The 23,762-nt window shown below is 43.7% G+C and overlaps 1 protein-coding gene across 1 annotated transcript in view; it reads right to left on the bottom strand.

The window, feature by feature from the left end:
* Window positions 1-23,762, bottom strand: part of rsrc1 (arginine/serine-rich coiled-coil 1) — a 68,500-nt gene that overhangs the window by 26,980 nt on the left and 17,758 nt on the right. The window contains exons 5-6 of the mRNA XM_049726754.1: window positions 14,419-14,455; window positions 6,607-6,658 (exon numbers count right to left, since the gene is read on the bottom strand). Coding sequence (XP_049582711.1) covers window positions 6,607-6,658; window positions 14,419-14,455 — 89 coding nt within the window. The remainder of the gene's footprint in view (window positions 1-6,606; window positions 6,659-14,418; window positions 14,456-23,762) is intronic.

Raw genomic sequence — 23,762 nt, 5'->3', positions numbered from 1 at the left:
CCCGCCGCGGAAGGTGTGACGTTTCACGCGGATTTGTTGCCAATTTGATGCATCGCGGCGTAGAAAGTCAATGAAATAACGAGGGGGCAAATTCATTAAGCGTGTGTAAATAAAACACTTCTCAAGATTCATGGGGATCTTCACGTGGTGCGTAATCATGCCTCCGTCTGCTCATCTCGCTGCGGCATAAAACATTTCATCTGGGAGGAACTCTTTCTGTCGTTGGACCCTCTACCCCCCCCCCAATTTCTCCATCTTCCTCCCTTGATCTCGCTCCGTGGCTGCCAGAAGCCACAATCATAAAATTATTAAAATGCTGTTTGGCTGCCATTAATCAGCGGCGGCGATAAATCCTCACACGGGAAGTGACGGCGCATTAGTCACAAACCTCTCGGCCCTGACAGACACGCGGTAATGAGCCGCAAAAACGGTGCGGGTCAATCATAAACTCATCAAATGCGTCATTTAATTTCTCCATTTGGACAAACACAATTTGTTTATGAGAGAGATATCAGGTGTTGTGGAATGAGCGACGGCGCTGAAATGGCCGGCGCATTAATCAGAGCTTGATTACGCGCGACTCTGCGGTTGTTTATCCTAATTCCATTCATTTCCATCAACAAAGCAAACACGGGCGAACGTAGCCATTAGCCGTGGTCGGGGATGGCACAATTACAGCCCAGCCATTAAATAAAGTGATGATGAATGGGCCAATACAAACTAAAACAAAGGCGGTTTTATTACTTCAATTGCATGTGAGCCTTCGTCTTCCTGTTTGGCCGCGTCGCTCGCTGTAAACAAAAACGGACTAACCGTGTGAGGGAAACACAAATGAGATTAAAAACTCAAATCTATTACGTTGACTAGTACTCGATTCGGATGCGGTTTGTGATATTTGTGGAAAACCGCTAAGGAGTTACGGCAACATAATAAACATATCGGGTTAAACTACAACACAAAATTATACAGAGCAACATGTGACAAAATAGTCATGATGAACAGTAATTACAACTAATCAACTTACACTGTAAATATTTCTTTTAAAAATTATTTATTTATTTAATTTAAATCGACCCTCATGTACCCTCAGTTTTACATAGTCGTAGATTAAAAGAATCTATACATTATTCAAAAATCTTTGTTGAGTTTTTTTTTCCCTCCTTGTTATTTGTGGAAATCACATATTGCATGTTAATCAGCATTATTTGAAAAAATTACACAAGTCATTTCAATGGACGTCAGTTAAATATATAAATATATAAAATATATAATAAAAGATATTCGCTATTTGCCGGTTGGGCCCCTCTTCCCCGCGACCAACTTGTGCAATTATTATAATAACTACACCTAAAAAAAACTTAATAACAACCCGTTCTGTACTGCATTAAAAAGTTAAACACAACTGAACTTGACTCAGGCAGTAATTCTTTGATAATCGCTGCACTATGGCATTGGGGGTCCAAACGTCCTTATGTGGTTAGAACCAACTCGCACATAATGGACAGATGCGCCAATGTAAAAAGACAGCTGGTGGAAAGATGTACATATGTACGAGTTCTTGTCAAGATGTATCGGTAGTTTTTAACGTGGTGATCTTTCATTCGCAGCACATCACTCCGGCTAGCCCCGCCCACGATATAATGCTGAATAAATAAATTTGCCTTGCCATATGTTGTTAACATGATAAACTCCGTCCCTTCTCATCTCTCGCAGTGTGCAGCTGAGCGCCCGCCAGCAATCCATGCTAATTAAATTACTTAGCAAAGTTTACTTAACAGTAAATAAACGCTTAGCAAAATTTAAGGCGGTTGCAAATTTGCTTTCATTCCACTTCAGTGCCGACGCTCGTTTTTAGGCTCGTCTGCAAATAATTAGCGTGCGCATTTGCATCAAAATCGTTTATACCATATGTTGCAAAATTATGGAAAGCCGTAAATTAAAATAAATAAATAAATCCTTTTTTTTTTCTGTTATGGAAATGTCTACATGTTGAGAGACAGGCGGGGGGGGGGAGAAGGAGGAGGAGGAAGAGATGCCACCATGTGTCTCTAAACACTGACAAGGATGGGGAGGGGGGGCTGAAATAACTCAGTTTGCATTGGAACTCGCTCGGAGTGATGCGTTTTAAGAGCTCGCCAGATGCTGTTTGAAATCTGCCCACATAAGAAAAACAAAGACGCGCTTCACAGCGCAGCGGCCGACACTCAATGGCTGACATGCTCCCTCTAGTACGGCGTGTCTACGGCACTAGCCAAGGAGACTCGGATACAAATTTGCCGAGTTTGTGATACACGGATTACCCTATGAGGAAAACATACTTGCTCGATAGACTTGCGATGTAGTCGGCACGTGGACAGGGCGTTACGGTTTTAGAGCGCCTCATTGTTTCGACGCAGAAATGCCCCGCAACAACCCAGTGGGATATATATTTCGGCCACTGTGAATATATATTTGCAGCTCAAACATGTGGTTATGTGTAGGCATGAAAAAGATGTGCATTCAGCAGATATACACATATCATTTGAGAGCAGAGAGAACAGCTTGATTATTTTTAAGCTTCCTTTTATATACAGTACTTGTGGGGTTTTTTTTTCCAATCATTCCAATTTGGTAGGGTTGTTAAAAACAATTTTCTGTGGTGCACCAAACTTATAAGCTAATTTTTTTTAAAGTGTTTTTAAAAGTGAGACATGTAATTGATATTTTGCATCGCGATGTTTAAAGTTTAAAAAGTTTGCATACTAGATACTACTACTAACTATTTTAGATACAATATTTAATTTCAACAAAAAATATTTTAATCCATCCAAAGCTCAGCATGTTTTATTTTTTATTTTTATAAAGTCAGCATTTTTGAAGGCCTTCTTGCATAAGATTTTTTTCTTCCGACATTTAACTGCTTATTGCTCCAGATCCGCCATGAATACATGCTCCGGCCTGAGGCGAAAGCACAGAAAGGTGCAGGGTGTCATCACCCTGTTGCAAAAGGATGTTGCTTTATTATGGCCATAAAACAAAGCCCCAAAAAAATCAATTGGACGTAAACCTTTGATCCAGCCAGGCCAGTCCACCCTGTCATTAATAGTCTCGCTTTTAGACTGGAAGGCATATTCCTTATTGGAGTGAAGACTCAATTGTTCTCCAGCCTTCTCACCTCCAGGTCAGACACCTCTTCCACCAGAGTCAACTGGTAAAAGCTTATTCAGGTATTTGAGGGCTTATGAAACTGGAGGCCTCTCTCTATCTCTGTGTGAGCCATAATTAAGACTGTTGACTGGAACAATGAGGTAATGGCACATAAATCCATCTGATCAATGGTTACAGAGTCTAAATTACAGGACACCCTCCTGTGCTATTATCCTCTCAAAGGACAAGAGGACACGGATACACGCACTAATAGCATCCAGGGGATTTCTGTTGTCTGAATTCCAAAGAATTCAGCTGACAAGACAAAATTGGCCAGAACTGTAATAAATAAAGACAATTTTCCAACAAAAGGTGTTGGTGCAAACTAGCAATCAATGTGCAGTTACATAAAGTACAAGAGGTCATCCAGATGTATTGTGCTATAATTGTGTGACTGTGTTGGGGGGGGGGATGAAGGTCAACATCGGCTAGTGGTTCAATTAGTCATGAGTGACACGAGCAAGTGGTGCTGGGACCAGACGAATTAAGAAGCGCAAAATGTCTGATGACTGTTATTATCCAAACAAATACTCGGCAGCATTCCGGAGATGATCGAGTATAAGAGCCAGGTGATAATTACGCTGGGAAGAAAGAGAGAAGGTACAACAAGAGTGTGCAAAGAGGCTTGAGAAATAAAATTGAAAAAAAAAAAGGTGCTCTCAGCATCCTTATTAGGTCTTACTCTGGCAGAACAAAGAACGGCAGCCTCCTAAATGTGGCGCATTAGCCCTTGAGTTCCAGAGGGGGTAAGGTGACACCCCTCCATGTATGTGGTCTGTTCACCATACATCTGTCAGGGCCTAAGGGGGTGGGCTGAGCTGCGAGCGAGCGAGCGAGGGAGGGACTGCGCTGACCGTAGAGTAAAGCACACAAGTGTAGAGCTCAGGAACCCCTGCTGGGACTGAGCGCTATTTGCTGTGAATGAATTAGTCCTATTGCACGAAGATGCTAAAACGCTTGGCTGCTGATCCGCCTTTGCATCTATATGGCTGTCACTCAATTGTTATTCTCCACCGATAAAATGCTAACAAATATAAATAAATCAAAATTAATGAATTAGATTCATCTGTGTAGTAAAAGTTCAAACATAAAATGACGAGAATTATAACAAAAAGACAAAAGTGGACTAGCTTAATGCTAACACTCACGCTACAGCTACTTGAAGTGCCTTGTAAACGTATGACCGCTATGTTTCAGTCATGACGTTATGGGAAAGCACTCGATGCCAACATTCCACTTGAGCACAGCGTAATTACATTTGGCAGCCGATTCAGAGACATGAAGTCGTTTCAAGTCAAAAGAAGTTCTTAGTGTTATTAAAGGCCCATAAAAACAAGTGGTCCAAATTGCACTCGCTCCTTAACGACTTCAGACAGGTGTCAAGAGTAGACAAACCAGCGTGGAAGTTAATTCAGACCACTGAGCCCCTGCCAAGTTCAAGCCTCTGATGAGAGCTTAAGGACTGTTTGTTTTTGCTGCTGTCAAAGGTTCAAATGGGGAGAGGACGCAGGTTTTGATGACCCCTTGGCCTCCGGGGCCCGCGGTGGGTGTTCTGCAAACACTCTCCTATTGACGGACGGATAAGGAGAGGCCCTCTGCCGCGGCCTCCCTCGTACAGCGCTCGCGCTCATTTGAGTGGAAACGGACAGCGCTCTCAAAAGAGGCGAGAACTGAGCGAGAGGCTGAAAAGAAAACGGTACAATAACGTGTGCGGGGCTGCCGTGTGCATTTGCCAAGTGTGTATCGGTGCACTTTGCAGGGCGAGCACATTAGCATTCGATACGAAACTTGGCTTTGTTGATGGTGTTCAGAACAAATGAAGTTATTCAGAGCAAACGGCGAGGTTAATAATAAGCAAAAATAATGAGGGATGGATGGGCGGATGGATGGGCGGATGGATGGATGGATGGATGGACGGACGGACGGACGGACGGACGGACAGACGGACGGACGGACGGACGGACGGACGGATGGATGGATGGAGATGCAAGGATGGATGGAGCTAGACATAGAGTTAGACATAGCTAGATAGCTAGAGAGCTAAATAGCTAGATACGTGGATTGATAGATGGATAGCTAGACACACGTGGGTATTAGTTTCTATGCACATACGTGTATTTGATATGTAGGCCAAGGAGGAAGTGACCCATAAACATATCCATCCAGCTCTTTCATTGGGAGCCAGTGATGCCCTCCTCCTCATAATCCACATAGACTGTCACTCTCGTAACACACATGGACCCACACTCACACACACTTAAAGCCCCCAGTGGGCGCTAAGCAGGCCAGCGGGCCAGCCGAGGGGGCTCATTACAGGGCCGCAGAGCCCCCCGACACAAAGGCCTTATCCGCTTTAGCCACGGGATGATCTGCTCTCTACTGACTAGAGAGAGTCCATAGACGGACAAAAGGCGGGCGGGGGACGGGAGGAGGGAAGAGGAGAGCCGCGGGCTTCAAGGATGTCAGGAGACCCCGGGAGAGAAAGCCTGGCGGGCGCTCACAGAGGAATGGAGGGGAAGGAGGAGGCGGCTTAAGCTCCACGGCTACGTCAGGACATTAACATTCACACAACCTCCCAACATCTGCTGCCTCCTGCTCGCCCTCCATCCCTCCCCGTTTCCATGTCTGCCCGAGACCGGAACAAAGAGGGAGGTAAGAATAAAGTTATCGAACAAGCTTTAATTGACCAGTTGGATTTTTACGGATGGTCCGATGGATCCATATGAAGAACATTATTGAATTATCGAAATAATGATCACAAAATGTGATAGTCGATGAGTTGTCGATTAATCGATGAACCTCCACTTTATCGATTGTTGACTGACATGTCACAGAACTTGCACCTCACATTCACTTTTAATGTAAGAATCCAATTTTTTTTTTTATCCAATTACTCGATTAATCAATGGGATCATCAGTAGCACAAAAGCTAGCTTGATTAAAAGGAAGCTAGCTTGAAAAGAAAGGCCTTAGACTTGGGATTTCCAACCGCACCACAACGTTCCACAATTGTATAGCGTCAAATAAAAAAATATATATGCTGTATTTGTCAGATGGTCAAAAGCTCCCCAAAAAGTTGCCGGACAAAGACAGCTGTTGCTCAGCAACCTCCAGTTAGCCTTAAGTTTGCGTGTTCGCTTTGTGCGTACAAAACTACATTTGATTCGTACGGTACATGATGTGCCTACGTCTTTCATATATTTCCCGTCGTGAAATTAAAGCAGTGCTACGCCTGGTGTGTGGGTACATGACCGTAAACAAGAAGACATCTTTCCAGTCGATCTCTGCCTGTCGCACGTGGCTCGCAAATTGGAGTCGGAATATATGAGTGAATTATTTTCTGTGAGGTGTGTTTGAAATCAAACCGCTGTAAATATCGGCCCGGGAACGCTCGAAACTATCAACAATCATATTTCTTACCTGCCGCCTGGAGGACCATCTGCATTCGAACCTTAGCCTGTTCTGCTGGCGTCTGTAGGGGAGAAAAAAAAACATGAGTGATTCAAAAATCTTACACTTATAGTGGAGTGCAAAAAAAAAAAAAAAAATTGTCCAACCCCTGCTCTGCACATCACTATCCGTACCAATAATCCAGCGAGAGCACAGAGACGTGTCACAAAGGCCCGTTCATGACAGCCCAGACAAGCCCCGAGCCCACACAACTTTTATCTATGTAATCTACTTGGAAAGCTGCTGGCTCCCCCTTGGCGCCGCTAGATTTTACCCAAGACCGTCTTTAACCACGACCATTAGCGCCAACGCTTCCTTAAACTGTCCTCGCCGAGTACCAGGGGACAACTTCTGCCCTGTTGCCAGTGGCGCCTGTTAGAGTGGAGAAAATAAAAATCATACTTGTGGAAAGGAAAAAAAATACAGGCGCATCCTGGACACACAAGGGAGGATCAATAAGGAGGAGATGAAGAGAAATTTCGAGAGAGAAAACAAAAAGGTATTTTAACAAGTCTTGGGAGAGTGGGATGAGAGGGCACAGAGCACATTTGAAAAAAGATCACAGCCGCTGCGTACTTCCTATTGGCTCCCCCGTATGTTAGCGGGTTCGAGTGAGCGAGGGGAGGGGAGGGGGAGGCGTTTGTGCTTTGACAGTCGTGTTGGGAGACGCAGTCCCCGCCGCCCTGCCTTCAACCTCGCCGTAATACCAATATCGCCGCTATTAGATTTGAGGATCTTAATTGTCAAGGAAGAATGATGGGAAGGATTGTGAGTGGAGCCATTAAAAAAAAAAAAAAAAAAAAAAGGCGGAGGATTGCTCTTTTTTGGTGCGATGGCACAGCGGCCCTTGTTACTAAGCGGCGGCGGAAACTGTGTGTAGGATTAGAGAGAAATTAAATGCTAATGGGGATGGGATCTGAAACCGCTGCCTGGGAGCATCATTTAGACGGCGGGGCCGGGGTGTTGCTGACAGGCCCCCCCCCCTCCCCCCTCTGCTCTCTTCCTCCCACCTTCTCCTCCTACATAGACAACCAAGCTCTTCTTCCCACTACTTCCCCTCCCGGCACCCCACCTCCTGCTCAGCCACAGGGAGAAAAAAAAAAAATCAGATTTATCAAACTGTAAACTTGTCACTTTGTAAAAACGTCACTTTCCGGCGGCGGGGAAATATAATGACCCGCTTTAATGCAGCCATGTCAGGCTGCAGGATCCGACACGCAGCGCACATTAAGGCACACTTAATGCGGTGTGTGTGTGTGTGTGTGTCCCCTGTAGCAGGTGACATTGCGCATCACACTCGGCGTTGACGGGCGCTGCTCGACAGCTGAAATTACCAATTGCTATTATGCCTGGGAAAAGGAAGGATTGAATTCTTCAAACACACACACACACAAACACACACGATGGCCCAGTTCAATCTATCAATTCCCCTTGACTTTTTTTTTTTTGCCTCAAGAAGCAAAAATAACACTTAGCAAGGCAGATTACGATCAAATTACCATAACAGTAAAAGGTACTCAGATGTCCAATAACTCAGAGAACAAAATGACGCCAAGATACACGTGGTATTAGCATGTTGCACTCTGACACATTGTTTCTCTGTAATTCACGTGTGCGTGCCCTCCTCCTCTGTGCGTAATTCATTAGTAAACAATAAAGAGGCGTTAATTGTGCTCCCCAGAGGCAGATGTCTGAGCGAGAGAGAAAGAGAGGCAGCTAAAGTGGCGGGCTCCTCAATTAGAAAACAAACACGAGAAGTGTTGTGTGGAGGTTGGAATAGAGCACATGTGAGAAGTAAAACACACACAGAAGCTGAGAAATAAATATTGTTGAAGTGCGGACTATGAGTTGGGCAACAATTGGGAATTGTACTGAATGTACAATACGGAAAAAAAAAGACAGGTAATTTTAAATATATATTCAAGACCATACGATCCCTTAAAATACATGAAATTAATGTCAATTTTGTATTCTTGATTCTCGTTCCTGATTGTAAAATGACCACAAGAGGGCAGTCAATATTGGTATCGGCCGTCGTCGCGAGTACCGATACATTGTAATAAGGCTGGTATCGGTATTCACCCATTCTAGGTCCTAACTTTGACCATAAAATAAAAAAACTTTCAGATGTACCTCGCACATCTCTCTAATTAAATTCTGGTGTATTGTATTGTTTTGGCTCCTGACAATTTTTCATTAGCTCATCGGGGATTTCCTAACTGTGTGTAAATTGACATGTGCAAATGTGATGGATAAGAGCAAGTCAATAAAAAAAAAAAAGAAAAAGGCGATGATTGGCCTTGGCAGAGGTCCTCACAAATGCTTTTGGAAGAAAGCTTACTGAATCCATTTCTGCTTCTCCGCTCTTTGGCGCTTTTGTCCATCTGCCGACCCGGCATGCCTTGCTTTGTCTGGTCAGCCTCGGGCCTAATAATAACAATAATAGGCTCTCGGAGCAGCTCTCCATTATAAATAGATGACGTTTCGTTATGCACGGCGTAGCATTGTTTTTACCCGGCCGAGCGAGGCTTATTTATTTGGCTAATGGCTCGTGTTTATTTTCGACTAATGGGACAGACGCGGGGCACTTAGGCTCAACAAAGTAAGTCCGTCAACACTGCGGTAAGGTCGGCCGGCGCGAGTCGGCCGGACTTCCTCCTCCCTCGTGCCGGGGCGAGAGCTCGGACCCTGAGTCATACATGAATAATTGAAATGGAGCCTGAGTGGTAATGCTGGTATTAACGGGACTGGCGCGGCATCTTCTTGGAGAAGAACATGGAGGCTTCCTTACAATTTTTATTGGGTGTTCCTTATCTGCTGAGTTGATTACTAAAATACAATAGAGACTAGTTAAACCAATAGTAGTCCATTTTCCAATTATGGGGAATTCTGTTTTGAAAGTCAAGTTGGACAGATTGCGTTGGTATGACGATATGCTCATTGTGTAAATATGTGACATCAATCTTAAAGGTCCGCTGTCGTTACCATTACTTCTATATTGCGACCACTTATTGACAGAAAATAATGGTCCGCACGCCCCGTATACTATATGTCTTTATAGTGGAGTTGCTACTCAATAGTCATCTCATTATATAGCACAGTCTTCCTCCGCCTCGTCCCCGACAAACGGATATACGCCGTAGCCAAAAGAGGACAGCAGAAAACAGAGCTCCAAGAAAATGTAATATTTCCGTTTTTAATATCAAGGTCTATAAGATCAGGGCAGATATGGGTTCCATGGCAATATGCTTATTTAGATATTTTATAGGAGGAGGGGGGGGGGTCGGCCTATCAGTGTTGGAGGTGAGGGGGGGGGGGGTTTCATCGTATATGAAAAATAATGTTGTGTATGGCTATACTTTTATATATATTGTCAATATGGCATCGGGGCTCTTTTACAATGTGCCATACTTCAGGTCTGGGCTAACAGCATTTTATGGCCCGCCGGCAGTTCATCTTCATGTCTCAGGCAGGCAGGAGCGGTGCATAATAATGTCGTTTCCCGCCACCAAATGCTATTTCACGGGCCGGGCCTCATTTCTCAAACTTCACCACTTTTACAATTTCCCAAACTTTTATTCCCGTCATTATTACCAACAAGATTTCATTACGTATTTAGAATGTAAACAAGTCTGAGTAATGACGCTCTCCCGCCCGTGACCCCCCCCCCCCCCCCGAATAGTTCCATCCTCTGATCGCTCTGCCGCACACACACCAACACACATGTTGACACACAACGGCAACAAATTGCGGTTTACGAACCCACCGCTACACGACGAGTACGAATATATGCGCTTGTAAAGCGCTACAAACAAGATGCAACTCAAAGGAGTGTGTGCACATGCATGTAGATGCTCTTGACAAAGGCGGGAAGGGGCCGGTGGGGGTTCGGGGGGGGGGGCGTTACACTCAACTCACATAAATCATGTAGAAGAAAAATGAGCAAATCTGCGGGCTAACTCATCTCCTCTCCATCCGGAGAAAATGAAATTCACGGGAATACCTATCAAAACTGCAATCATCCAGAGATAATATCTTCTTTGGTCTATCTGCACTTTCCGATTTAATTTCCTCCATGCCCTTGACATCCAGCGATAGCATTAAGATGAAGCACATACAGTAAAGGGAGTAGTTCGCAACACTTTTTGATATATGACACCGCCGCGTCTAATGTAATGTCATCATTTGGAAATTAATGCAATCGTTCTTTTGTTTAGGGAGGGTTTTTTTTTCTGTTGGGAGGGGGGAGACTAACGATGATGAAGGCGGATCATGCAAAGGAGAAGCGAGTCCTGTTTGTGTGTCATACTGTGACGCCTCCCCGCTTGTGTGCCAGAATGACATGCAATTACATGCGGGTCTGGCGGGGGGGAGTAGGGGGGTCACTCAAATTACTCCATTTAGTCGCAGTGTACGGATGAGAAAACCCAGCCACCACCTCATGCTCGCCCCCCCCAATGCCACATCAAATATCATGAAATCATTAGCGTAATAAACATGGAAATCTGTTTACTGATTAGCAACAGCCAGTCCCTTTCTCGTCTCTGTTATCCCTCTAGAACCGCCTTTTCCTCTGGGAAGACATTCGCAGGGAAGGAAACCAACCCCAAAAAAAATTTGGATTCTCCCAAACTTTTTGAACGAGGGGTCACACTAAGTGCGTAGCCAGGTTGGAATCCCTCAAGGGGTCGGCGCCTCCTCCAGCTGCCCATCGCTGTCCGTCATCAGGACAACCGGGTTACCAGTCTCACTAAACTCTTCAACTCACTGAGGGGCGCCGTCGAGCACGGCTCAAGTCAACCGGGTGCGAGAAATGAAGTTACGATTTGTTGACCGATGTTATTACGATACGGCGGAACCTCTTGGGAAACAGTAATTCTGTAAATTGAAAACGACTTTGTAATAGTTGCATGACTTGATAAAAAAAAAGGGAATGTGTCAGGTTTAATTTGTTTTCCTTGCAAAAGATTGTATCGCATTTCGTTCCCCTTTCAGCTCGCCTGTTGGAGTTTTTTTGAAAGCATTTCTTTTGTAGGTGTAAAATGTTTTTAACCTTGGAGGCGGTTTGTGCTCTTGTCTCAGAATACTTTCTTCCTACCAACAACTCGTCCATTTCCTCATGCATGCGTCCGCTGGCAGCGTGCCCGGCGGAAAGCCTTCGCAGAAGCAAATCTGCGAAGGCCGAGTCGTAACGTTATCGATAAAGCCGCTTTTTCTTCCGTTTCGTTCCCTAAACGGCACGGACTGATTAGCGGCTTCGGGGCTGCCTCTTTAGCGACGACGTTTCTTCTTCTTCTGAGCAGAGCAAAGCATCATTGGGAGTCATACTCGAGTTCTCTTGCCTCGCCGCTTGTGTACAAAAGCGGCGTAGCTAAACGCGATGCACTGGGAGCAATTATTTTCATTCGTTTTACTCTTTGTTCTCTCACGTTCGCGCCGTCTGCCGAGATACGACAAACAAAACGCACGACAACAACAAATGTCTTCACATGCAAATTACCTAACGGCGGCGACTATTTTCTCAGGAATAAAATTGTATTCATAGAGTGCCAATGCACAGCAAATACGGAATATAAATAATACGGAATTCATTTCATTGTCAGGGGCGGTGTCCGGAATGACATCGGCCTTTCGGGAAAATCCAAGCATTTCCCCAAAATGGCTTAAAAAGTGCAATCAATCAAATAATATTCTGCACACACAAATTAATTTGGGCAAAATCAATGCTAAAATTGAATTTGACTAAAATGATGAACTAGATAAACTTGCCAACACGGGTCTTTACTCTCCATTAAGTGTCATTTGTTTTATTACACGGTATAATTGACTTCTCTTTAAGCTTCTGTGGCGGGAATTCTGAAATATTAATAAAACCTTGGCTTCAACAACTCACTCACAATCATTAAGAAAACTTCTATCTGAAGAATTAAAGAGGAAGAGAATATGATCAAAACCAAGACATGCTGAACTATTTAAACATTTTGGATGGCGTTCAAATCCCCGAACATTTTAGAAAGCCGTCCTAAAAAAAAAAAAAAAAAAAAAAAGGCTGCTATTAAGAAGAAAGCTCAAACAATACAGATTGATAAATAAAAGAGAGTGATGGTTTTATTCCAACAGTTTCAAGACAGGCATCTAAAAGAATAATATGTCTCAGCCTTAGTTGAGTTGACGCGCTCATCTGGAGAGCAGTACATCAGCAGAGAGCCATAAATGCCTGTTTGGAAATCTGCTGGGATGTTTATGCGAGCGGCTGAGGGGGAACAACATTTTGAACACTTCTACAAGTCTTCCTCAGGGGGGGGGAACATACTCCGTTATTTACTGTTCCCGGCCCCCGAATCGTAATCAAGAGCGTCGAGCTCCCCGGGCGACCGAACGCCGGGGTGCAATCTCCCTATAAGCATAAACACACCCATAAATTCAAACGTGCCCGCCGCGGTCGCGGGGGTTGAATTCCTCGAGACGTTTTTTTGCACTGAAATATACGGCGATAAAGAAACGGATGTGTGCTTTCATCACAGTGTGTGTAAAGTTAAAATGCAATGTAATGTTAAAAATATATCCGGGTGTATAAAAGCCAACGCCTGCGAGGAAGCAATGATGCCGCTGCTGCTGATTCTGTTGCATGTTATCTTTCTTATCAGATTAGACAGACTCGAAAGTTAAGATCGCTACCTTTAAAAAGAAAATTTGAATCATGGACACGATTAACTGCCATATTTCCTCCATTGACTGTAATCCATTGTAATTGTCTCATTTGTTTTGAACTGTGTGGTATAAGAACCGCACAACAGATTTGTAAGATTGTTTTTTTACTTGATGGTTTTGGTTAAATTTGTATTTTGGAAGTTTTTTTTTGTTTTTATTGTCCTCATCATGCGAATCAAAACAAATTACAACAATAATGGTCTTCGTAATACTTTAAACTACTCCTCAGTAACTCCATATTAAGTTTTTTTTTTTTTTTAAGTAGCTTCAAGATACTATACTCATTTAGTCTTGAGTGCATCTTGTGCATTGAAGGCTCACTTCCTATTGCTATATACAAAGTGATTAATAATGTTAATGCATGTGACCCTTTTCTCTTGAATTATTCACATTACCTTTTTATGGAGTACTGCATTATTGGATACCTAACGTACATTCCCATCCACTTGTTTAGATCTGCTCTCTGTATCTTGCTTATAGGTTGAGATTTATTAAGGAATTTGAAACTTTATGCATTCAGGGCTAAGCTTAATGCGATACACTTACGTCCGCTCAGAGTGGAAGTCGGAAGATGCATATTGACCTCAACATGCATTGTTTGGGTTTTAAAAACAGATATGTCAACGATTGTTCATCATTAGCCGCATTGCATTGCAGTTAATAAAAGCCGCTCGCTCGAAAACTGCTAAGCTCGAATATCATTGTCGCAATTTCAGGGTCATTTGCGTAGTGTGGGTTTAGTATGCAGGGGGCCGGGGCGTGCGACATCCGCCGAGAACCAGGACCCTCGCTGACCCCCGTCTATAATTCATCCTGTGGAATAAGGGGCCAAAAGGAAAGCCACCCAAAAAGAGGAGCGGGAACCTTTTCGCTTTGTTGCATGGCACCGTGACCTCGTATTAAAGCGAGGTAGAAAGAAAGCCAAGAAATGGACATTAAATTTTAAGGTTTTGTCCCGTGAGATCGTTTTGAGCGGGCTCTCGCGTTTATTGCTGTGTGAAGCCCGAGTGTGTGCTCATGAAGGCACTTCAAGAAGGCATTGCAATGTGTGTGTTATCAAATAGAACTTACCAGATGTTCCAATCCAAGTTTCATGCTCACGGTATCCCTGCAAGACAAAAGTACATTGACAAACTGTAAGTAAAGTTCACTCGCATAAAATGATGAAATTTTTCATCAAACATGCCGCTCTGCTTTCGATGATTCAAATGCAATGAACAGCGCCTCTGCTGGATGCAGGCAGGTACTGCACTCTATTGTCATATCAGTATTAGTTTTTGAGTAATTATTAATTACATTAAAAAGTATGTCTGATAAACAGTGTATGCCGTGGAATGGCAAGTTGAGAAATGTGTGCGTGTGGGAGGTTGGGGAAGGGAAAGGCAAATTGGCAGTAAATAATAGATGCAATTTTGGCATATTTCAAATTTGCAGCAGTGGAAATCAAAAGATCAAGAGAATACAAACAGCCTCCGATCCCAGCACCCCCGACCAACTCTGGTCCCCATTACTGACAACTGTGTGTGTATGTTTGTGTGTGTGTGCACGCGCACGAAGAGAGAGGAAGGCTTATCGACAGGCTTCAGTTGCTAATGCAGCCGGCAGCATCACAGTGTAAATCTATACCATCTCTAAAATTACACGCTGTCTGATACACCCCCCCACTTCCCTTTCCCTCCCCAAAATCCATCCATCTATCCATCCATCACACCGGACTCCATAAACGAGGTCATTCCCGCATCATTAATTTCAAATAAGGTCTGATGGAAGAATACGATGATAGCAAGATTGATTAAAAAAAAAAAAAGGACGATGGGGAAGAAATGGAGAGAACTAGCTTGCGCACTGCGATGTTCATTAACCCCAAAAAAAGTCTCGTATAACATAAAATCTTCAATAATACTCGGAAAAGTAGTTCACAACATGCTGCAGGTCATTTGATTTCATCTAAGAGTATTTACATCCCTAGGTGCTGCTGTTTTGGTGAGCAACAGACTTCAAAAGGGCTCACAAAGTGACGTCATTGCAACTACAATACAAACAAGTGGGACGCAAGATGAGAAATTGCTTCACGAACCACAAGATCAACTTCAACACAGTAGGTGCTGCTGTTTTGATTAGCAACATTGTTCAAAAGAGATCAAGAGTGTGAGCGGTAATTGCAATTATATCTCCCCCCGAGGGACGACTATGTGTTTATTTGTTCAAGATAGACAGATCGATGGATAGATAACTTCCCTTAAGGGAAATGAAGAAAATCTAAAGCAGCAATGAAAGCGAAGGGTCAAAAGGTAAGCGCGAAAAAAGCCGTTTGTTGCTTATTCCGTCGTCTCGGCAGCACAAAGTCGAGCACTTAAGGCCAACTTCATCGGGGGCTGTAATTACATTACATTGTGACAAACACCCCGCCACATTTATTATACATGGCGGGGCGCGCGGCGGGCAGACAGCGAGACATTTGTTACCGTGGTGACAGTGTGTGTAATCCGCTAATGAAGCGCAATTAGCGGGGAAACAATCGAACACAGGGGAGAGACACGGACACGCTCCAATCCCTCCTCCTTCTCCTCCTCCTCCTGCATCCTTTCCACTTTCTTCTCCTTTTTTTTGCAACATATCGTTTCACGATTAAAAACATCATGGCATTTAATCAGGCTTTCTTTTTAAACTTCACGGTGGGGGCCAGCTAGGCAGTCAACACGCTTCTCCCGTGTTCAAAACATCATCTGATGAAGTCTTGAGGGAGCAAACTCTGTTTCTCCTCATCCTCTCGCTGTCCTCACCCCTCCCTTTCCTCCTTGGTGCTTTCCACGCAGCGGCGGCATTGATTTCTGAATTAGGCCACAATATTAAATAATTAATATACTTGCCGTGATTGATGTTTTGCATTAGGCCCATATTAGGTTATCAATCAAAATCCACTTGGTTTAATGTAATAATATTGAAAATGTGTCAGTGGCTGTTCATCCAATTTGTAGCGGAGGCAGGCCAGATCGTAATGGTCGGTGTAGCACAAGGCCTTGGGAGACGTGGCGGCCTCGCTCGCTTATAACCATTACGCGGCGGGACTCGCCATCGGAGCAGAAATAGAAGAGAATACATGATGGGAATTAGGCGGGCGGAGGGGTGCTATGGGCTAAATGGCGATAAGAAGATGTTACATCACGAACCTTGAAACATTCAAGAAGTAGCTATATGTACATTTGGAATCCATTTTGGAAACTTCATTAGTAACGTGTGCCATTTAATGACATTAGTTTGAACTATTTATAATTTTAAATAAAATAATTGAATCTTTTTTTATTTTATTTGTCAACAATTAATGTCTCACTAGCAAAACAAACGCAACTGCAAATGGGATAAAGTCATGTCTACTTATGGTAAAAAAAAATAAAAAATAATAATAATTGTGTCATTTCTCTCAATAATTTGACTCCCCATGTCTGAAAGAAATTAAGACAAAATGACTCCAATGAGCCGATTCACTCAAAACGGATCCTGACTCTTATGATGTAATCACAAACAAAGCTGAACATCAGGGGCACACGTAATGCTAAGATTAAAAAAATTAAAGCAAAGCAGTTTTTTTTAACAAACAGGAAGTGACCAACTAAGAGTGCTGATGTTAATTACTGTGGTTAATTAAGTGAAGTTGGTCAAACTAAGCAATGTCAAGGTCAATATTGACCAATTTAACACGGCGCCTTCCATCCATCACACTGTCGGTACTTTCCTGCTACTGCCTTCGGTTTTCCTCGCTAGCCCATTCATAGATTTTTTTTTTTTAGCCTTGATTCACACTAAACTTAAAAGTCCTAAACTTGATTTTTTTTTCCTTGCAAAGAAATACTGCCTGTGAGAGAGAGTCGATTGGTGCTGACAAGCAACAATTCATGAATCGGTTGAGTTATCGCCATCTCTTTGTTCTTTTAAAAAAACATGTGGTCTAAAACACAGAACACTCTAATCTTTTGATTTTGAGGTTGTAAAGCGTCTTTTGAGAGCGCGGGGGAGCCGGCATCTTTCCCAAATGATGTCATGGATATCAGTGTCACTGTCACTGCCATGTGGAAGTGGTCTGGAATTCCAAATGGGAGGGGCGGAGGGGGGCACTTTCAATGAAGAGGTGGCGAGTCAAGAAATTAAGTTATAACGAAATAACTGAGGACGTTATAAGGAGACATCATTCGCGTGTGTGTGTGTGTGTGTGTGTGTGTGTTTGTGTGTCAGCCACCCCATTTGCCACAATCAGGCGACTTGTCAAGCGTGTCATTGAGAATTCATATGTCGTTTGACTGCTGATATAACGACAGGCGAATTTATTGGAAAGTCGATGGACACACACGCAGACGCGCACACACACGCGTGCACATTTGAATAAAAGAAAGCACGGTGTAATAAACATCCCCCCCCCCCCCCCCCCCATCAGTGACATGTGCCTTTTAGCAGCACAAGGCGAACGCTTGATATGAAGTAGTCGAGGGACGTGATACAAAAAGCCCGGTGTGCCCCTCAGGCTTGATTGCTATCGCCGCAGTTCCTTTTAAACGTGGCTGTCATTTGAAATTGAAATGGCATTCTTGTGTGGGCGCTATCGTAGCAAGCTCTCGGGGTTTATGTCGCAAATAGAAAGGATGGTACACACAAACACACAAACAAGATGGGCAAATGTCAGCAAGGGGAGGGAGGGGGGGGGGCTGTCAATTCTCCGTGCAAGACCTGAGAGGAATATGGACTGTTTGGTTTTTGGACCCGATGGTATTGTCGGTAAGAGCATGATTGAGATTTATCACTGAAGCACTCTAAATTCTTAATTCCCCCACCCTATAATCCAGACAATGTTTGAAGGTCGACGAAAATCGGTCAATCAAATTGACAATGCCGATTAATCGGGCAGGCCCTAGTATGGGCAGTGACGATATGATGAATAAGATTTTATTTTTTGGTCCTTTAATACATACAACATTGTTTGAAGGTCGACGAAAATCAGTCAATCAAATTGACAGGCCGATTAATCGATCAGGCCCTAGTTTGGGCAGTGACGATATGATGAATACGATTTTATTTTTTGGTCCCTTAAGACATACATTATATGTATAAATTACAGGCTAAATATTGGACTGTTTGTTCATTATTTAACTTCACAATGGAGAGACAAGTTGTCAAAAATGGTCTAAATTTCGCCGATTATATATTTTTAATCGGTTTTAATCGATTAACTTGCAGTGGCATTAGATTAGGTTGTCACGCGGAACACAAGAGAACGCTCGTTGTCCAAGAAAAATATTTCCTGTAATTAAGACTTGACCATCGCAACAACTTGCATATTTGGAGCAAATCAATGCAAAGGCAAAGAAATGTTTTTTTTTTCAGCTTCATAGAGTGAAAGCAGTAGCGCACAAAAGAAAAGGCAAAAGGGGGAAACGTCGGAGAGCAATCCATTTCCCGGTGGTTTCTTCAATAGCAGGCTTTCATATCGCCCAATTAGAGGCTTCCCTAATCAGAGCGCTACCTCTCCATTATTGAGAAGCAGACAATGACACCACCCAACATTCTGCTCGCAAAGTCTGGAGATTGCTGCACTCATACACAAAGAGCAAAGCGCCGCTATGGAGGGGTGGGATTTTTGTCACTGTTAAAATCACATGTGGAAATCTTTTGGCTCGCCAGAAGACTGATGGGGAACAATGGTGGCTTTGCGCAGCATCTGTCATGGCACAATATAAAAAAGATGATCTTGGCATCAAATGGACAAAAAAAAAAAAATAGGAGGGGGAGGAAGACGAGAGAGAGGGGGGGGCGAGAAGGTTATTCATTTGCAAATCAGGCCCTGGCGCTCAGCTCCATTTCAAGCTAGCAGCGGGTGCCAGGAGTTAACAAGGTAATCACTTTCAATCCTGCCCTTCAATTGGACATTGTACCCTCAGCCCGAGAAGAGCTGAAGGAGGGGAGAGCAATATGGCTGCACAACTCTAGACGTCTAGGCGTGTGCGCAGACGCAATACACATTCTGTATTGCCACACATTTATATGGTCAATAAATACAATCGGACGACAAACTATTGGAGAAGTTTTTCAGCAACTTCCTTTAAATATATGATGGCAGACTTTTAGAGTTTGAATTTATTCCATGATCAAGCTTGTGACTCAAATTAATCACATCTAAAGAATATTCCCAATTGAAATTGATTCATATTTTGGTTTATTTATACGATATTTGTCAGAATTCTGACAACTAAGTCATTACAAAATATATATAACAAATAAAATAATATTTTTTGTTCCTTTACACTTACAACAATAAAGTAATGATTAATGGCAATATTTTGCAGATTTTTTTTTTGATGGAGCAGTTGTCTTATATTGTAACGTGTTAAAAAAAAATCCCCAAAAATAAACAAAAATCAGGCTGATTAACTCTCATCAATACGAACCAAATTGATATGGAAGCAACAGCTACTCTGACATTTGCGAGTCCGTGACATTTTCCTCTCATTTCTCCGCCCCTTCCAATTTCACCATATTTCCATTTGAAATCCAAAAAGACTGTTACAGGTGATCTAGTCACTCTGCATGACAAAAAATGGCAAAGCGGCAGCTAGGATCAGCCTACCGAGAATGAGGGGGGGGAAAAAAAGCAGTACATGCAAAATGGTGGCATAAAGCTAAACCTGTCCTAATCCTTTCCTCCTCTCTTTGGCTTGTGTCAGCTGTAACCGGCTGGCCCGAGAGGCAGTTAGCCGCGGTTAGCGCCTGATTTGCATAATCAATATGACAACCTTATTTTTTCGAATGCAAACAGGATTTTGTTGCTGAGCTGTGTGTGTGTGTGTGTGTGTGTGTGTCGCTAGCCTCTGGCCAGCCTCAGTCATGGCCCTCTTTAGTCCTAATTAGATTAGGTGCGATTATCCCAGCTCTACCTTACAAGTGTACAGGCAGGATAAAGTGTCCACAAAGACCGGGCTGTCACAGCGACTCGGCTCCGGCGTGCAGGTTATCGAAGGTCTGGCGAGACACGTCGCGTACATTGTTATTCATTTCATCTGCAAGCCGTGCCTTTTGCACTTTTCTTAGCGCCGTTGCTACTCCTGCCGTGTCACGTAATCGCTAGCCCGGGGTGAGTCTTTCTTTCTGCCTGCCTGTCCGTCAGAATACAAAGCAACGTGGCCCCGAGCGCTCGGCGGCCTGCGGGGTGAGCGCCGGCGTGTACGCTCGTGCGTCTCCCGGACTTGAAGGAAGGCGCGGCACAAAGACGGGGTTAAGACGCGGCGGCTGTTTCAGTGCTGGTCAAGTTGCTAAAACGGTTTGGCCTCAAAACACAAGCGTCAACTGAAATTAATCTAGATTTTTTTTTTTTTTCAGCAATAATAAAGTCAACTGGAAACATGTCACCAAGACAAAGATACACGTTTGGATTCGAGCACGGTATCCAAATATTAATCCGGAATTCTGCTGAGACATTCTGACGTCAACTCCCTTTAAAAAAAAAAAAAAAAAGGAATATTTTATCAATAGCAAACTCACCCTTGTAATTTGTTTTTCTGGAGGAAACTAGTCTTTTGCTATAAAGACTTGAGTGAAGTGCAGATGAATAAACCCCTGAAGTGGCGAGAAAATGAAACATTAACAGTGTGCCACAACAATCATCTTTTTAAAGCCGGACCAAACAAATCCACAACCCTTTTTTCTTGCGAGAGAAAAACATATTTTCGCCGACAAGTGCATTTACATAATGCTCTAAATCAGAGGCGGCCTGTCGTGTTTCGTGCTCATAACCCGGCCGCGTACGATCCTGACTTCGGAGCCGTAAACAACGGCGGCGGTGAGGCGAGGCGAGATCTTTCGCAAACCGCTCTATGAAAGTCAAATTGCATAAAACAAAGTTTAAAGAAGAGGCGACTAAGGTATACACGGATGCAAAGAGACGACAGGAGAGAATAAAAGAGGGGAACAGGGTAATTGGATTGGGGAGGGCTGTGCGGTTGTGTTTTTCATGCATGTGTGTGTGTGCACGTTTTGGGGGGGGCAGAGGAGGAGGGGGGTGGGGCTGGACTTCTATTTGGCCGGATCTGGTCTCTGTCATCACGCTCCAGGCCTGGCTTCTCTTCGTGCCTGCAGCAGGTCTCCAACACATCAACACACTCGGACACACACTCGCAACGCTAAATGTGTTAGCGCTACAAATCGCCAGCGTGCGTGTGTGTGTCAGTTGTTTTTTTTTTTTCTCCCCATGCAACTATTTGCATACTCCTTTAACAACTCACTAAATGGTTAAGCAGATTACAGAGCGCACTAAGTGGATTGTCACAGCTCGCTATCGCTCACTGGGGGTGTCTCTCCTGTGATTAAAAGTGGCCAGATCCCCCCCCCCACACACACACACACACTTTGCTCACACACAGGCACATTTGGACGGGTCATTCATGGCACTTTGTGTTACAAAGTCACCGCAAAGACTATTAAGACAAATATATTTCCGGTAAGATGTTTTCCAGATCAAATATTTGGTTTTACAGCGGCAGTGCACAATTGAGGCCATTTGCGGGATGACGTTCTTAAAATTATTTTCTAAGGCAGCAGAGGTTGAATCCGAAGCTGCTCGTCGTGCACGAGAGAAAATCAAAAGCAACTTTTGCTCATTATTATCTTCACGGCAAAAGAGTATCTAATAATAGTCATGGTCTAAGTCAAGCGCACAACTCAACCGCTTTTAATAAACAAATAAAACAACTCATTGATTTGATACACTGTGAGATTATCCAAAGGTTCTGAAGACGCCGTTTGTAGTTTCATTTACCTCCCCAAAGCAACACTTCTACAGACACAGCCTCGAGTCCTTTACACAACACACACAACACACAAACACACAAAAAAACAGCGGTCACATCCATACCACCCATGCACATGGGAGAGGATGCCGCAGGCTTTGGCTACCTACTTATACACAAAAAAAAAAGAAAAAAAAACACACTTTGTACACTTACTGTGTATTACCGACACTAATGAGCTGATAGATGTTGAACAGCGGCAAAGAAGCAGGCAATTTTTTCCTCGGTGTGAAGCGAGGAGGGAGTAAAAACCAACACAAACTGTGTGTGTGTGTGTGTGTGTCTGTGTGTGTTTGTGGGTGTTATTTTGTTTTCTCTGTGCCTCACAGCAACGCGTCTTCCAGAGGTTAAGGCTGAGAAGACGGAGCAGCGCTAGCCAAGCGGAGGCCCGAGGCTCCCGCTGAGACCCCCATTGGCGAAGCTGGGTACTGTTCAGTTTTATCGAAGAGAGGGGAAAGGAAATAATGAGAGCAATCACTGAATGGGATCAAACGGGAATGAATGAGAAATCATGTTCGGCCCCAAAGCTTTGGAATGTGAAAAACGGTAAACACCGAGACGCTTTCACAGACATCAGAAGACGCTTTCATGAAATGGAGACTCTCGGTTGGTATCTTTAACCTAAAGCTCATTACAGGGGGGGGGGAGATTTCCGAACCACTCGGACGAGACCGGGTCAGGTGGACCCGGCACAGAATAAAAGTTCAGCTTAATTGGGAAGACCTCGTGATTGAGGATATGACGCAATGACGGTTAGCATAAGTTTTGGAAAAAAATGGACTTCAGGTTGAGAAATGTGATGGAGGAGAAAAAAATCTAAACTCGAGGTTGTACAGACTCGCCAATTTGTCAAGAACTAATTCCACAATGACAGCGTGATCTCGACTACCCTGCTACTGTTTTTTTGTTTTTTGCCCCGGCTCCCTGTCTCGTCTAAAAACGCCGCGAGTACAGCGTGTTTTCTTTTACACTTAACCTGTCTGCAAGATTCAGCTCACCATTACGTGCACGTCAAGTCAACTTTATTTCTATAGCGTCCATTCCCAACGTCTTAAGGCACTTTAGCACGTTGAGCGGGTCATGTACCACGCAACTCGTATATAATATATATTATATATAAGAAAACCATCAGAAAGCACAAGGCATTGGAGGCAAGGGGGAAAAAAAATTCTCTCTCTAAAGAAAAATCTCGAATAGAACCCAGACTCGGTGGGGCAACTGTCTGGCTTGGCTGGTTGCTTTGAGATGCAGGGGGGGCAGAATAGAGGAACGGCGGGTAGAATGGGCACGACAACAGCTGTATCAACAACTAATAGTCCCATCGTGCCAATTATTGGAAATGATCAGCGGTGGCGGCGTAGCAAAAGGGTGCGGCGAGTCGCATTCCTCAGTGTGACGCTCTGTTATCCGCTTGCCTTTTTAGATGCGATAAATAGCAAAATGTTTTGTTTTGGGTTTCCTACTCCCGTGGCGTGATGTCATCAATGTTGTCGCCGTCGCCTCCCCGTCCTCGCATCCCATAGCGGATGCGGCTTGAAGACAGCCATTTGATGGAAATGTTATAATTATATCGTATTCTAGCATATC

The sequence above is a fragment of the Syngnathus scovelli genome, chromosome 7, assembly GCF_024217435.2.
Source record: "Syngnathus scovelli strain Florida chromosome 7, RoL_Ssco_1.2, whole genome shotgun sequence".
In the NCBI taxonomy this organism is placed as follows: domain Eukaryota; kingdom Metazoa; phylum Chordata; class Actinopteri; order Syngnathiformes; family Syngnathidae; genus Syngnathus; species Syngnathus scovelli.
Note: the sequence above shows the minus strand (reverse complement) of the source record. Positions and strands in the feature narration are given on the sequence as shown.